At 47.7% G+C, this 12,260-nt stretch overlaps 1 protein-coding gene across 10 annotated transcripts in view; it reads right to left on the bottom strand.

The window, feature by feature from the left end:
* The window catches only part of LOC125710026 (low-density lipoprotein receptor-related protein 1B-like), a 339,401-nt gene that overhangs the window by 242,569 nt on the left and 84,572 nt on the right, over positions 1–12,260 (bottom strand). For all 10 annotated transcript variants that reach the window (XR_007382901.1, XM_048979177.1, XM_048979181.1 and 7 more), the window contains one exon: positions 7,360–7,497. Coding sequence is in view for 9 of the 10 variants with exons in the window: in XM_048979177.1 (XP_048835134.1) it covers positions 7,360–7,497 (138 nt within the window). In the remaining variant the exon portion in view is untranslated. The remainder of the gene's footprint in view (positions 1–7,359; positions 7,498–12,260) is intronic.

Raw genomic sequence — 12,260 nt, 5'->3', positions numbered from 1 at the left:
ATCACTTCCCATATGGTTGATATTATGAAGAGATTCTCAGGATGCCATCATGTTTATTCATACAATAGGAAGAGAGAGGATCGCTCCACTCGCTCAGCTCTCGCCTGTGACTTCTATGCCTTCGTGAACAACAACTGCAGTATTATCAACTGGAGGATTTGCAAGTAAAATAGGATATTGTTACTAAAAGAAAGCCATATAAAATGTATATATTTTTATACAATGGTGATCTCGCTGATTTTTATTAAGTGTTCATATTCGATCCTTGCGCATTAGAATTCAATATGAGCCATCAACACCCTAAGTCATAACTAGGTACAGTAAAATCAAACATTTCCGCAAACATACTGAGACTGGATATTGAAACTGCAGACCAGAGAAGACTCCGGGCTGAACACTGGTAACAGACTGGAATATTCTAATAGTTAAATAAGCACTGCAGTCATCAGATTAATTGTACTCTTCCATTATCTTATGCACTGATGCATTGACATTGAGGAGTGATTTATAAAATGGACAAACGTTTTAGTAACATTTTTCAACTCAATCTGCATTAGAATACTTCTGTGATGAACCTAAGCGGAGAGGCTAATTTAACAGAATATAAAAGGAGAGGGTGGCCTACCTCTGTCATCTAATAATAATAAATGCATCTAATCAATCTTGTTATTGTAAGTAATAGCATCTGTAATAAACACATGCATTAGCATCAGCCTGGAATGCTTCAAAATTGGCTCACATTGGCTAACTTCTTAGTGTATATATTAGATAAGAGGGCAGTGAAAGTGGACATCTTGCTCTGGGCGGCAAGCCTGCTCACTCCGCCCACCTATTTCTTGTACGAAATCAGCTGTCAGTTTTTATTCCATCAAACCAGTGTCCACCCCCATAACCAAAGTAAGTTCCAGTCCTATCCTTCCATCCCTGTTTCACGTTGCTATATTCACGCTCTCTCCAGTAGATCATGTTGCAGTGTGATATACTGTATCAATATATATTAGACAGGCTTCTATATCTGTTATATATTTATGGAAGATCTAATAGTTTGTAAACCAGTGGCTAAATACTTAAGTCAACTGTTCAGACATAATCTAATTATTATGCTGGCTAATCGTATTTTAATATACTCAGATCCATGTGTACAAATCTTTTGTAGGTTTTTTAGACCTGAAAGCCCATCTGTGACGCCCGCTCCGTCCGCTCCTCGTGTGTGCCACGCCCCCTAATTACCCACGTGTGATTTCCTGATCGTGCCCAGTCGTGTCTTGTTTCCTGCTGCCTTGTTTCATGTATTTAAGTTCCTGATTTGTACTAACCCGTGTCTGTCATTGATGTTAGTTGGCGTCTTCTGGTCCCTGCCCCGTCTTTCGGAATAAACCCCTTGTTTGCCCTGATTACGGCGTGTTTGCCCGTTTCTGCCTGCTCGCCCGCACGATCGCCGCTCTGCCCGCGATCCAGTGTGACAGAATGACAGACCACAACAAGGCTGCTTACATCTCCGAGGAGGAGTACTTCCGCCTCGGAGAACAGGTAGCGTACTGGAGATCCCAACCCGGTATCACTGAGGATCGTCCAGCGTGGAGCCTTGTCCGCTGGTGTGAGAGGACCCTCGGGGAGCTAGCCCTCGACCTGGAAGCCCGCTTGGCCGAGGGGCTGCGCAAGGGTCTCCAGCGGATAGCTCAGCTCCGGACCCAGCGCTCAGTCGCTCCCTGCGAGCGGGGACCCGTCCTTCCGCCGTCCGCATTGGCGGACGTAGCTCCACCTCCCGCCGCTACCAAAAGCCGGAGGAGGAGACGGAAGGAACCGGCGATCGCCCCGACGATCGCCTTGAGGGCATGTGCCCTCATCCCGGCGGCCCTCCCGGAGGAGGATCGGGAGGTCTCCCCAATCGCCCGGAAGGTCCCTAGCTCTGCTAAGCTGTCTCCCCAGGCAGCTTTTCCTGTCCGGAGAGCACCGGTCCCGGCTACGCCGTCTGAACGGCCACCGTTGCCGGCGGACCCCGCTCCCGTGCAGCCGCCATTGCCGGCGGACCCCGCTCCCGTGCAGCCGCCATTGCCGGCGGACCCCGCTCCCGTGCAGCCGCCATTGCCGGCGGACCCCGCTCCCGTGCAGCCGCCATTGCCGGCGGACCCCGCTCCCGTGCAGCCGCCATTGCCGGCGGACCCCGCTCCCGTGCAGCCGCCATTGCCGGCGGACCCCGCTCCCGTGCAGCCGCCATTGCCGGCGGACCCCGCTCCCGTGCAGCCGCCATTGCCGGCGGACCCCGCTCCCGTGCAGCCGCCATTGCCGGCGGACCCCGCTCCCGTGCAGCCGCCTGCTGCAGCTCCAGGGCAGGCGCCCCCACTGCAGCCGCCTGCTGCAGCTCCCGGGCAGGCGCCCCCACTGCAGCCAGCTCCTGTTCCTGACCGCGCTCCTGTTCCTGCAGAGGCGCCCCCACTGCAGCCGCCTGCTGCAGCTCCCGGGCAGGCGCCCCCACTGCAGCCAGCTCCTGTCCCTGGCCCCGCTCCTGTCCCTGGCCCCGCTCCTGTCCCTGGCCCCGCTCCTGTCCCTGGCCCCGCTCCTGTGACTCGTCTGCCCTTGCCTCGGCGTCCTCGGCCCCGACCGAGGGGCGTGATGTCCGTGTCCCGTAAGGGGCGGGGACACAGACGCAGGGCTGGGGTCCTGCCCGCCCTGCCCCCTGGCTCGCCCTGCCTCGCCTGCGCTGGGGCTCGGTTGGCGCCTGCGGGTCCTGGCCCTCCGGGTCGGCTGTCGCCTGCGGGTCCCTCTCCGATGCCTCGTCGCCCCGCCTCGCTCCCCCCTCCGGTGCCTGGTCGGTCGCCTGGGGGTTCCCCGACGGCGGCTCCTCGGTTGCCTGCGGGGCCCCTACCTCCGGCCCTCCACCGGACGTCGCCGCCTGCTGCGGCTCCCCCCTCCTCTGGGCCTTCGCCGTGGGCCCCTCCTGCTCCCTCGTCCCCTTCTCCGGTGCTCCCTCCTGCTCCCTCCCTGGCCCCTCCGCGGGTCCCTCGCCCTGCCTCCTCGGCCCCTCCGAGGTCCCCTCCGGCTCCGGCCTCCCGGCCGCCTGCGGCCCCTCCGGCTGCCTCCCGTCGCCCGCTGGGGCTCCCTCGGGCTCCCCTTCCTTCCTCCTCCTTCTCTCCCTTCTTTCCTGTCCCTGTCCCGCCTGTCTTTGTTCCTCCTCCTGCCTTTGTCCCGCCGTCCTCTGTTCCTGGTCCCTTTGTTCCGCCCCGCTCTGTTCCTGGTTTCCCGTCGTTCCCTCCCGTCACTCCCGCTCCTTTTGTTCCGCCTATTCCCTCTGTTTCTCCCTTCCTGGTCTGTCTGTCGGCTTTTCCTGTCTTGTGTAGTGTCCTGTCCTGGCTCCTGCCTCTTTGTCAGTTTTGCCTGTCTGTCTTGTTCCCTGTTCCCCGTTGATTTTTTTTGCCCTTGTCTTTCAGGTTCTGGTTTCCCGGTCTCGTCCCGTCCTTCGCCTCCTCCCGGGCGCGCCCGGTGTAGCGCGCCTTTGGGGGGGGGTTCTGTGACGCCCGCTCCGTCCGCTCCTCGTGTGTGCCACGCCCCCTAATTACCCACGTGTGATTTCCTGATCGTGCCCAGTCGTGTCTTGTTTCCTGCTGCCTTGTTTCATGTATTTAAGTTCCTGATTTGTACTAACCCGTGTCTGTCATTGATGTTAGTTGGCGTCTTCTGGTCCCTGCCCCGTCTTTCGGAATAAACCCCTTGTTTGCCCTGATTACGGCGTGTTTGCCCGTTTCTGCCTGCTCGCCCGCACGATCGCCGCTCTGCCCGCGATCCAGTGTGACACCATCATAGACCCAGCCCCTTGAACCAAGCCATCCATCCATCCTTTCATCCATTTTATATATCCATCCATTGACCACCAGGGCTGAATTAGGATTAAATCAGCCCTGGACATTTGCCCAGACAAACACATAATTGCATACAAGCATATCCATGATACATTTCAGCAGTTGGGGAGGGGGGGGGGATAGTGGTCTCCACAATAAACGTTGCTGATTGGAGGGGGGAGGAGGCTCCCATACTATGAATTTTGTTGGCTCGTAAAGCCCTCGGCCCAACAGGAAAATGCCCGCCACACCAGATGGCCAGCCGAGACCTAGTCACCACCTGTGAATGAACCTTGCACATATTCTTCTGCAGCTGAGCTTTTAAGATGCCCGTCAAGGTCTAAATGAAGGACAGAAGAGAAATACTGACTATGTGAGACTTCATTATTCACATGTTGACAAACCAGGAATAAAGCTGATACATGATCAGCGACTTGTGTTGATAATAAAGGGGTTGTGAGGATATAACAAAGGCTTATACAGTAAGATGGGGCTCTGTTATTAACCAATCACGGTCTGGGCTGAGGCTGGGCCCGCTGACATGACCGGTCGTGCCTCTCCTGGTTTCTGACCACCCTGGCAGCTCACTGCACACACACTAGCTGTCAGGCCTTATTTTCAGACGAGCCGTCATAGCGAGTGATGTCTTGTGCAGCCCTGAGAAAGACTAAACGTTACCATTCATGTAAATTTCCACAATTATGCAAACAGTATGCAATTAGATAAATCATGGCTATATTAATCATATTTATATTAATTATCTCTTCGTCTCTTGCTTTAATGGTTCTCCAATGCAGTTTTGGAGTTTATCCCAGGCAGGAGAAGACAACCATCACAGGGCATTTCATAAATTATGCAATATAAAAATTATGTGGACATTAATTATGTAACAAATTATATTACTATGCTTATTTACAAGCTGAAGCTTTTTAGTACCAGCTTGTAAATAAAACTTTTATTCAAAAGGTTATATTCCTGAACGAATGCTATGAAAAGTAGGCAAAGGACCCCTTATTTATGCAAAAAGGCTGATTGAAATTTGGTATTAATAAACAGAGAGGCAGTGAAAATTAGCTGGTAATATTCTTAAGTGTTTGCGACCAAATTCAATCATGGCCTATTCACTCCCACGACCCCCGACTGAGTTCTCATCAAACAAACATAAGCATTGAAATGTAATATAAGACGCATATTAGCAGCGACAGCCGCTGGCATCATCGATGGCATGATGGTGGAGAGGGACAGCCCCAGAAAACACTGGCATCCACTTGGTGAGCATCTCACTGCAGAAACACTTCGCCGACTCTGTGACGGCTTGTTTCATCCAAAGTGACTCACATAACTTTCTGTTTCTCTGACCCGCTTACAGCAGGGTATTTCGAAGAGGGGAATTTGCTGTACAAGGCCAATGCGAATGACCAACCCGAATGCATTCAGGATGTGATTTGGCACGGATGGCGTTTCTCCCGCAATAATAGGGAGAAGGAATAACAGAATAAAACAAAGGTGACAGGAAGGAGGGAGGCCAGAGATGTGCAGGCGAAAATGAAACACTGGTGCCTGTATTGCAGTCCCCCCCCCCAAACATACTGAAAACGCCTCCAATGGCTTCGGTTGAAACTTCACGGGGGTCCTTGCAAGTCCAAGTAAACACACATTACCTGACGACTCCCTTTGACTGAGAAAGTTACACTGTAGGGCTCCTGTTCTGGAGTCACTCAAGGAGAAAGACATCATCTACAGCTGAGTGACTTTTGAACTGGTCACTGCTGGAAGCAGATATTGTGCTTGACAGGAAACACTTTGGACATAATGTCAGCTTATACAGGGAGAGAAAGTTCTGGTAAGTATGACCACGTCCCCTTCTGTGTTTGGGGAATCTTAAGGCCTCCATAGCAGTAAATCTTACTTGCTGTCATTTTTATATAACTTTTATATGTTGAAACTTATTTCTGCTAATGTTACAAGAATGGTTTCAGAGAAACCAATTATGTGGTGAAAAAATGATGGAGAGAAAGACAGAGTGAGTTTGTGTGCGTGTGTGAGAGAGGAGAGAGAGAGAGAGAGAGAGAAAGAGGAGAGAACATACACTTCGAAAAAACCTGTCAGGAATACGATTAGTGTCCACGGCAAAGCTGGGGGGCAGAGAGAGGCCACCGTGTAAGGCAGTGATGTTAGGTGCTGCTCAAATCCCACAGTGGACACTGCACTGTCATGGTGACCATGCATCAGCTTTGTTTTTCCTGATGCCAGGCTGAGGCCTAGCTCTCCCTGCCTGAGAAACCACCGGCATGCTGAGAACCACACAATAACTCAGCAACACAACCAGCATATCACTTTCAGTGAGCAACCTCTGTCATAAAAGGTACGTCTGTGGCCTTACACAAACAGGGAAGGTGTCTTCTACAGTTTGTTAGATGCATGAACTTGCAATAAACCATTCACTGGCATCAAAATGCACCACATACCCACAGCCATATATTACTCGATTAATTTTTTATTTATTTTATTCGTTGCTGCAATTGTGGGACTTCGAAAATTAATTTTTCCACTAACCTGTACCTACCAAGCGTCAGAGATGGGCAGTATTTCAGTCAAATGTATTCTAAATACGCATTACATTTTTAAAAAGTATTTTGTACTTTGTATTTCGCTGGATGGAAAAAACCGATGCGATTTGCTATGAAATACTTTGAGAGGTTGTATTTTATGTATTAAAAATATTTCAAATACTTAATAAAATATGTTGTTTTATTTATTTATTTTCTGTCATTTTAAGAACCTTCATCACCATGCTTTTAAATTTTACCGTCTTCGTCTGGATGCAAGTAAATCGTATGACCCATCCTGTCGGAACCAGCTTGCTTGCTATGAAGTTTGTTTTCCCATTATCAGTAACCCCAGGAAAGAAGCTGTTTTGGTTATCAGTTCAAATTACATTAAGGGAAAGTATGCAGTAAAATACACTATCAGATATTTCTCACTGAATGTCATTATGGGACAGACAAATAGAGCAATTAGCAATCAGCAGTGCTGTGAATTGACTTGCTAGCCTGCTAGTAGTATTCTAGTCAATTCCAACAGACATGCTCAGGCAGTGGCATCTGTGATACGTATCTTGTCATATATGGAAGACTTCATTAGCCACGAAACAGGCTAGCTACTTATGTTCCTAAGGACAAAATTAATTTCTATCAGCTAAACGTAGGTGTTTTTATGGCTACTGAGTCTGTGTAAAAGAGACAACTGACTTCTGAACTTGACATTGCATATTATTTGTATCACTTCTGCTTTTTTTGAGCCTATATCTAAAAAAGGTTCTTCTTTGAATTCGCGCATGTCCGCACCCCACTGTAAGATCAAGCAGGAATTCCATGCATTGTGATAAAGTTCAGAAAGCCAGCACCCCCAGTCAGTCAGCACCATAAATTCAGTGGGAAGCGCTGGGTAAAAATTATGAAAATGAGATCAAAATCACGATACAAACATTCGTAATCTGGTGTGCCGGGTCCGGAAGACCCACCTCTGCAGTGGACGCCCTCGTCGAAGCCGTCTTCGCAGTCCTTGGCCCCGTCGCAGAGCTTGTTGAAATGAATGCACGTGTTTGTACCGAGGCACTGCATGTGATTGAGCGCACACTTCACGGACACCTCCTGCGTGCCTGAAACCAAGACAGAAAGCCTCGTTAGCGGGCCGGTGCATACACACGTTCCGTTATGAACAGGGTGACAGGGTCGGTGACCTGTATGCTCCATCGCCTCGGTAACCAGAGCCTCTGGGGTTGAGGAACGTCATGGGGTTGGGGGAATCCTTTTTACGCGTTCTCCTCCCTCCTCTCAGAACAGCCGCCAATCTCCTCGTGACCATCTCAGGTCCGACTTTAACTTATCAAACATACAGACGGTCTTATAGCTTAAGCTTCTCTGGCTGGGGGGGTGGGGGGTGCACATCCTGAAACCCATCTAAGTTAAGGTGTCTGGTAACACACAGGCCTTCCTGTAAATCAGCTGTTCATAATTTACTCCCCTAACCTACTTTGAGAGGCTGAATTTACCACCTCTCAAACCACGCCTTTGTTGTTCCCCCCCCCCCTTTTGTTGGCTATAACCAGTCACTACACTGTGGAAAAAAATGCCAGTTTCCATGCTGGTTTGGTAATGGTGTGACTGGTGCACCAACATGAAGTTGGTCCAACTGATTAATGATGCTGGTCCACCAGCACCAAGACACAACATAGGCTGGCATAATAAGCAAGCATTATGCTGGTTATACTGGTCAATGCTGGTTTTATCAGCAGGGTACACAGGATGGCTGCCTGTTAACCTCATAAGCAAAAATATCATGCCAGCGGTCAGGGTAGAGACAGCATGAGCTTACATTTACATTTATTTATTCAGCAGATGCTTTCATCCAAAGAGCCGTACCACTGGGGTCAGAGAGCAGGGGCAGGAAGCTTCCAGAGCCCCAGAGGCAGCGAGGCCTGAGGGCCTTGCCCAAGGTCCCAACGACTATACAGAAGGTAGCTACACTGAGAAAAAAAGCCTTAAATAAAACCATCCGCTTATTTAAGAAAGCAGACACCCACTTACATCCACCACATGCATTTCTTCTGCTCCTGAATAAAATTCAGAGATTGCTTAACGTTAAATTTCCCAGAGGACGCCTCCTAACCATTGTGGGTTTACAATCCTTTGTTCCTCACGAGTTTTCGGTTCCTGCAACGTGAAAAACAAACTGGAGAATGGCAACGTTCGTGAACGTGGCATGACTCATTCACTGCCTATCAAACTGAAGTGTTTTCGCTGACAATACATACATGTCATAGTGCAAATCTCAGTGTATTAACTGACAAATACAACTCCATAATGAATTCCCTGTTTACAAACACTTTCAAAGAACAATATAACAATTTAAACCTAATTGTGTCAAATATTATGTATATTACAGTTTTCAAGAGTACTGATTATATTACATACAAGAATTTATAGTGTTTGACATCAAATTTTGTAAAGGTTATTGGTGTAATTCTCATTATTATCTTCTGCCACCCTGTGGGTGGCTCTCGGTTATTGATGTTTGATTTTTTTTTTTTTTTTTTTCTTTTTTTGAAAATTGCAAAAGAGAGGTAGAATAGTGTCATTTTAAAAATGAAACCATATTAGTTACCATTTATTATTAGAATTAGCAGAATTATTCTCAGCGTTTACCTTAGAATACTTTCCATACCCCCATAGGTGTTCTCTGTCCAGTCTGAATACGTGAATCATCAGACCATTTGAATGATAAACTTTAAAAAACAAAAAAACAAACAAATAAATAAATAAGGCATCACGTCAGTAACGTCACAACGAGCCTCCGCTTTGGCACTGAAGCACACGGCACCTTTGAACCCTGAAGAATTTCACCTATGAAATTCATTAAAATATTAACTGAGGAATTTTCCACCTTTCGACTCAGAAACGAGCACGGGGGTGTAGTGGTGGATGTACGGTCTATAAAGATGATTTAAACAGCCCAATGTGATATTATTACTATTATTAATGTTAAAATAATAATGATAAAAGAAATGGGGAAAAATAGCAGAACAAGAAAAACAAGAGGACATAAAAGTATAAAAAGCAGCTCAAATAATTAATCCCACAATGAATCTAAAGTGTGGGAATCGAACCCCCAACCCAGGAGGTTACAGATCCCCTCCAACCAGCTGCTACGCTGAACTGAGAAACAATACAGCTGATTTTACATTTAAATACCATTAAGAAAATGACAATTCTTTCATTTTAATGGAAGGTGACGTCAGGAAATCCCACCACCCTTTGGCCCACAAATTGTTCCGTACATTTTTCTGACTCAGTGGCGGGTATCACTGTTAAAGCATCTCAATTACACTTTAATGGACAGCACCAGCGGTACCAGACAGTATAAGCTCCTTCCCCACACTGTCATCACACAAACCTAAATGTGTATGAATCTCTCTACAGGCCGACGGCTCCTCGTACAGGAATAATTCCGCTGCTCTTTGATATCATGCGCACACTGGCTGCTCTTGATGTTCTCGCGGTGCTTGTAGCTCAGAGCAGGAGCCCGGCTTCTCTCTCCACTCAGTCATCCTTCCATCCCCACACACTTCAGTGTGGATCCTGCTTCTCCTTAAAATGAGCACTTATACGAGCTTCTCCTGTCAGTCGTCCTCGAGTCACGGTACTTAAAGCCTAAAATCCGTCCGCTTACGTGTGTGAGATCAGATTTTACTGTCTCTCTCCCACCAGTTGCTGCGGTTCCTTAAACCCTCACCTCTCTCTCACCCCCAGCTGGGCGTTGGGGTCGATCTATTAGAATTTTAAATCACCTGCCAAAGGCATCAAACCCATCATTAGCATGGTTCTCCTAATGAATATGTAATAATCTATTAAATTTATTTCAATAACTTTCAAGAGCTTCACAGCATTTTCCAAGTACAAACCTTAACATTAATTGAAAGGAATCCTTAATTAATATAATTAATTAATTAATTACTTAATTAATTTTTTCATGGGTTTGCATGTTCAGTGCAGCTATGACGCTGACTGATTTCCAGCAGATCTGCTTTACAGATTCAGATTTGTTGAAATGTCACTCTGAGTTTGATGTATGAGACAATTACCCACAATGGATGAGTGGGCTGCTCATTCCTCTAGACCTGGTGCTTGGCATCCTGGCAGGTGGCTAGACTGTGCGTGTTGTGAGGGTTTCCGCTTTGTACCCCGGTTTCACAGTCCAAAAACGTGGCTAAATGAATCCATTCATCTATTTCCCAAACTGCTTATCCTTCTGGGCTGTGGGGGGGTCCAGAACCTATCCCGGAAGCAATGGGCACGAGGCAGGGAACAACCCAGGATGGGGAGCCAACTCATCGCAGGGCACACTCACACACCATTCACTCACGCATGCACTCCTATGGGCAATTTAGTAACTCCAATTAGCATGTCTATAGACTGTGGGGGGAAACCGGAGTACCCGGAGGAAACCCCACGACTACATGGAGAGAACATGCAAGCTCCACACACATGTGACTCAGACAGAGACTCGAACCCGGGTCCCAGAGGTGAGGGGGAACAGTGCTAACCACTGCACCACCATGCTGCCTCGCTAAGTGAATCAGTGTCTCTAATTTGCCCAGGCATGGTGGCCTGCACTGGAGAATCATTAAAGGAAGAAATGGATAGATAACTAAATTATTAAAATTACCATGAGATATCTAATTGTATACTATTTGCATAACTGTGGAAATTTACAGGAATAGTAATGGACAGATTTACTGTGGGGTGCACAAGGTCACGGGACATATGGGGCAGGGGGAGTGGGGAAGCACCTGCCCCTTTATCTGAACTGAAATGGCCCATTTCGATGCATTTCCTGGCCGTTTTCGATGACTGACAGTCACCCTAAATCCATCTCCGAGGATGTTCTTATGCTTAGTGCCACAACTATAAAAATGTACCCTTGCCCCCACCCCCCCCCCCCAAAAAAAACAAGTGCACATCACTGAGCAGGAGGAAGTGCACTTTTCAATAACAGACGATTTGTGCTAAATTCCGTTAACAGATACAAACTTCCACAAAAAAAAGGAACTGGAAGCACGAAGATCTCTTCCTAACTTGCTGGATCCCGGTGGTTTTGATTCTTACTTTTAATTATATGTCGCCTGTCATGTTCATCAAACATATCAATCATCAGCGCTGGGGCTTTGCGCCCTAAGAAGGACTCGAACTCCGTCAGCTTGGTGGGCTGCAAACTCACCCTGTACCGGACTGCGGCTAGCAACAGACGGACTGATCTTCATATTTATTCATTTCTACAGATGGGTGACAAATTCTTAATGGATTAAGCACACTGGTAATTACCAGCACTAACCAGAAATATGATTCACGTGCGGATGCGATTGAGCAGCCAACAATCATCACTTAAATTTTATGACTGGGTCCTATGCTAAGAAATCAGAGACTGCGAAGCAAGCTACTTGTGCATATGGGTGATGGGAGGGATGCACTGAGGTGTGCAGGCAGAATAACACAGTGGGCAGAACTCCTACAGAAAAGTGCTTAGACCGGCAACACACATTTACATTAGTCTGGATCGAAGACTTCATCTGAAGATGCAAATGATCATTTGGATGCACACTACAGATGGTCTTTGTTCACATGAGAGAATATAGGAAATTTCGCTTCATTCCAGAGGAATGAATGAAAGCAAGAAGGGAAATATCAGCTATCAGCCAGCACCCTCCATGGGTGGGAAAGTAAATACAATCTGCATCGAGATTACATCCAGGATCACACACATCAGTAAGCCAGCAGGACACTGGAACGCTGGTCTTCAGTCATCACCCTGAATTGAAAAAAGATTGGTTAAACCTCTGTGCCTATGATCACAAGGTTGCCAGTT

Source organism: Brienomyrus brachyistius, chromosome 16, assembly GCF_023856365.1.
Source record: "Brienomyrus brachyistius isolate T26 chromosome 16, BBRACH_0.4, whole genome shotgun sequence".
Taxonomy (NCBI): Eukaryota; Metazoa; Chordata; class Actinopteri; order Osteoglossiformes; family Mormyridae; genus Brienomyrus; species Brienomyrus brachyistius.
Note: the sequence above shows the minus strand (reverse complement) of the source record. Positions and strands in the feature narration are given on the sequence as shown.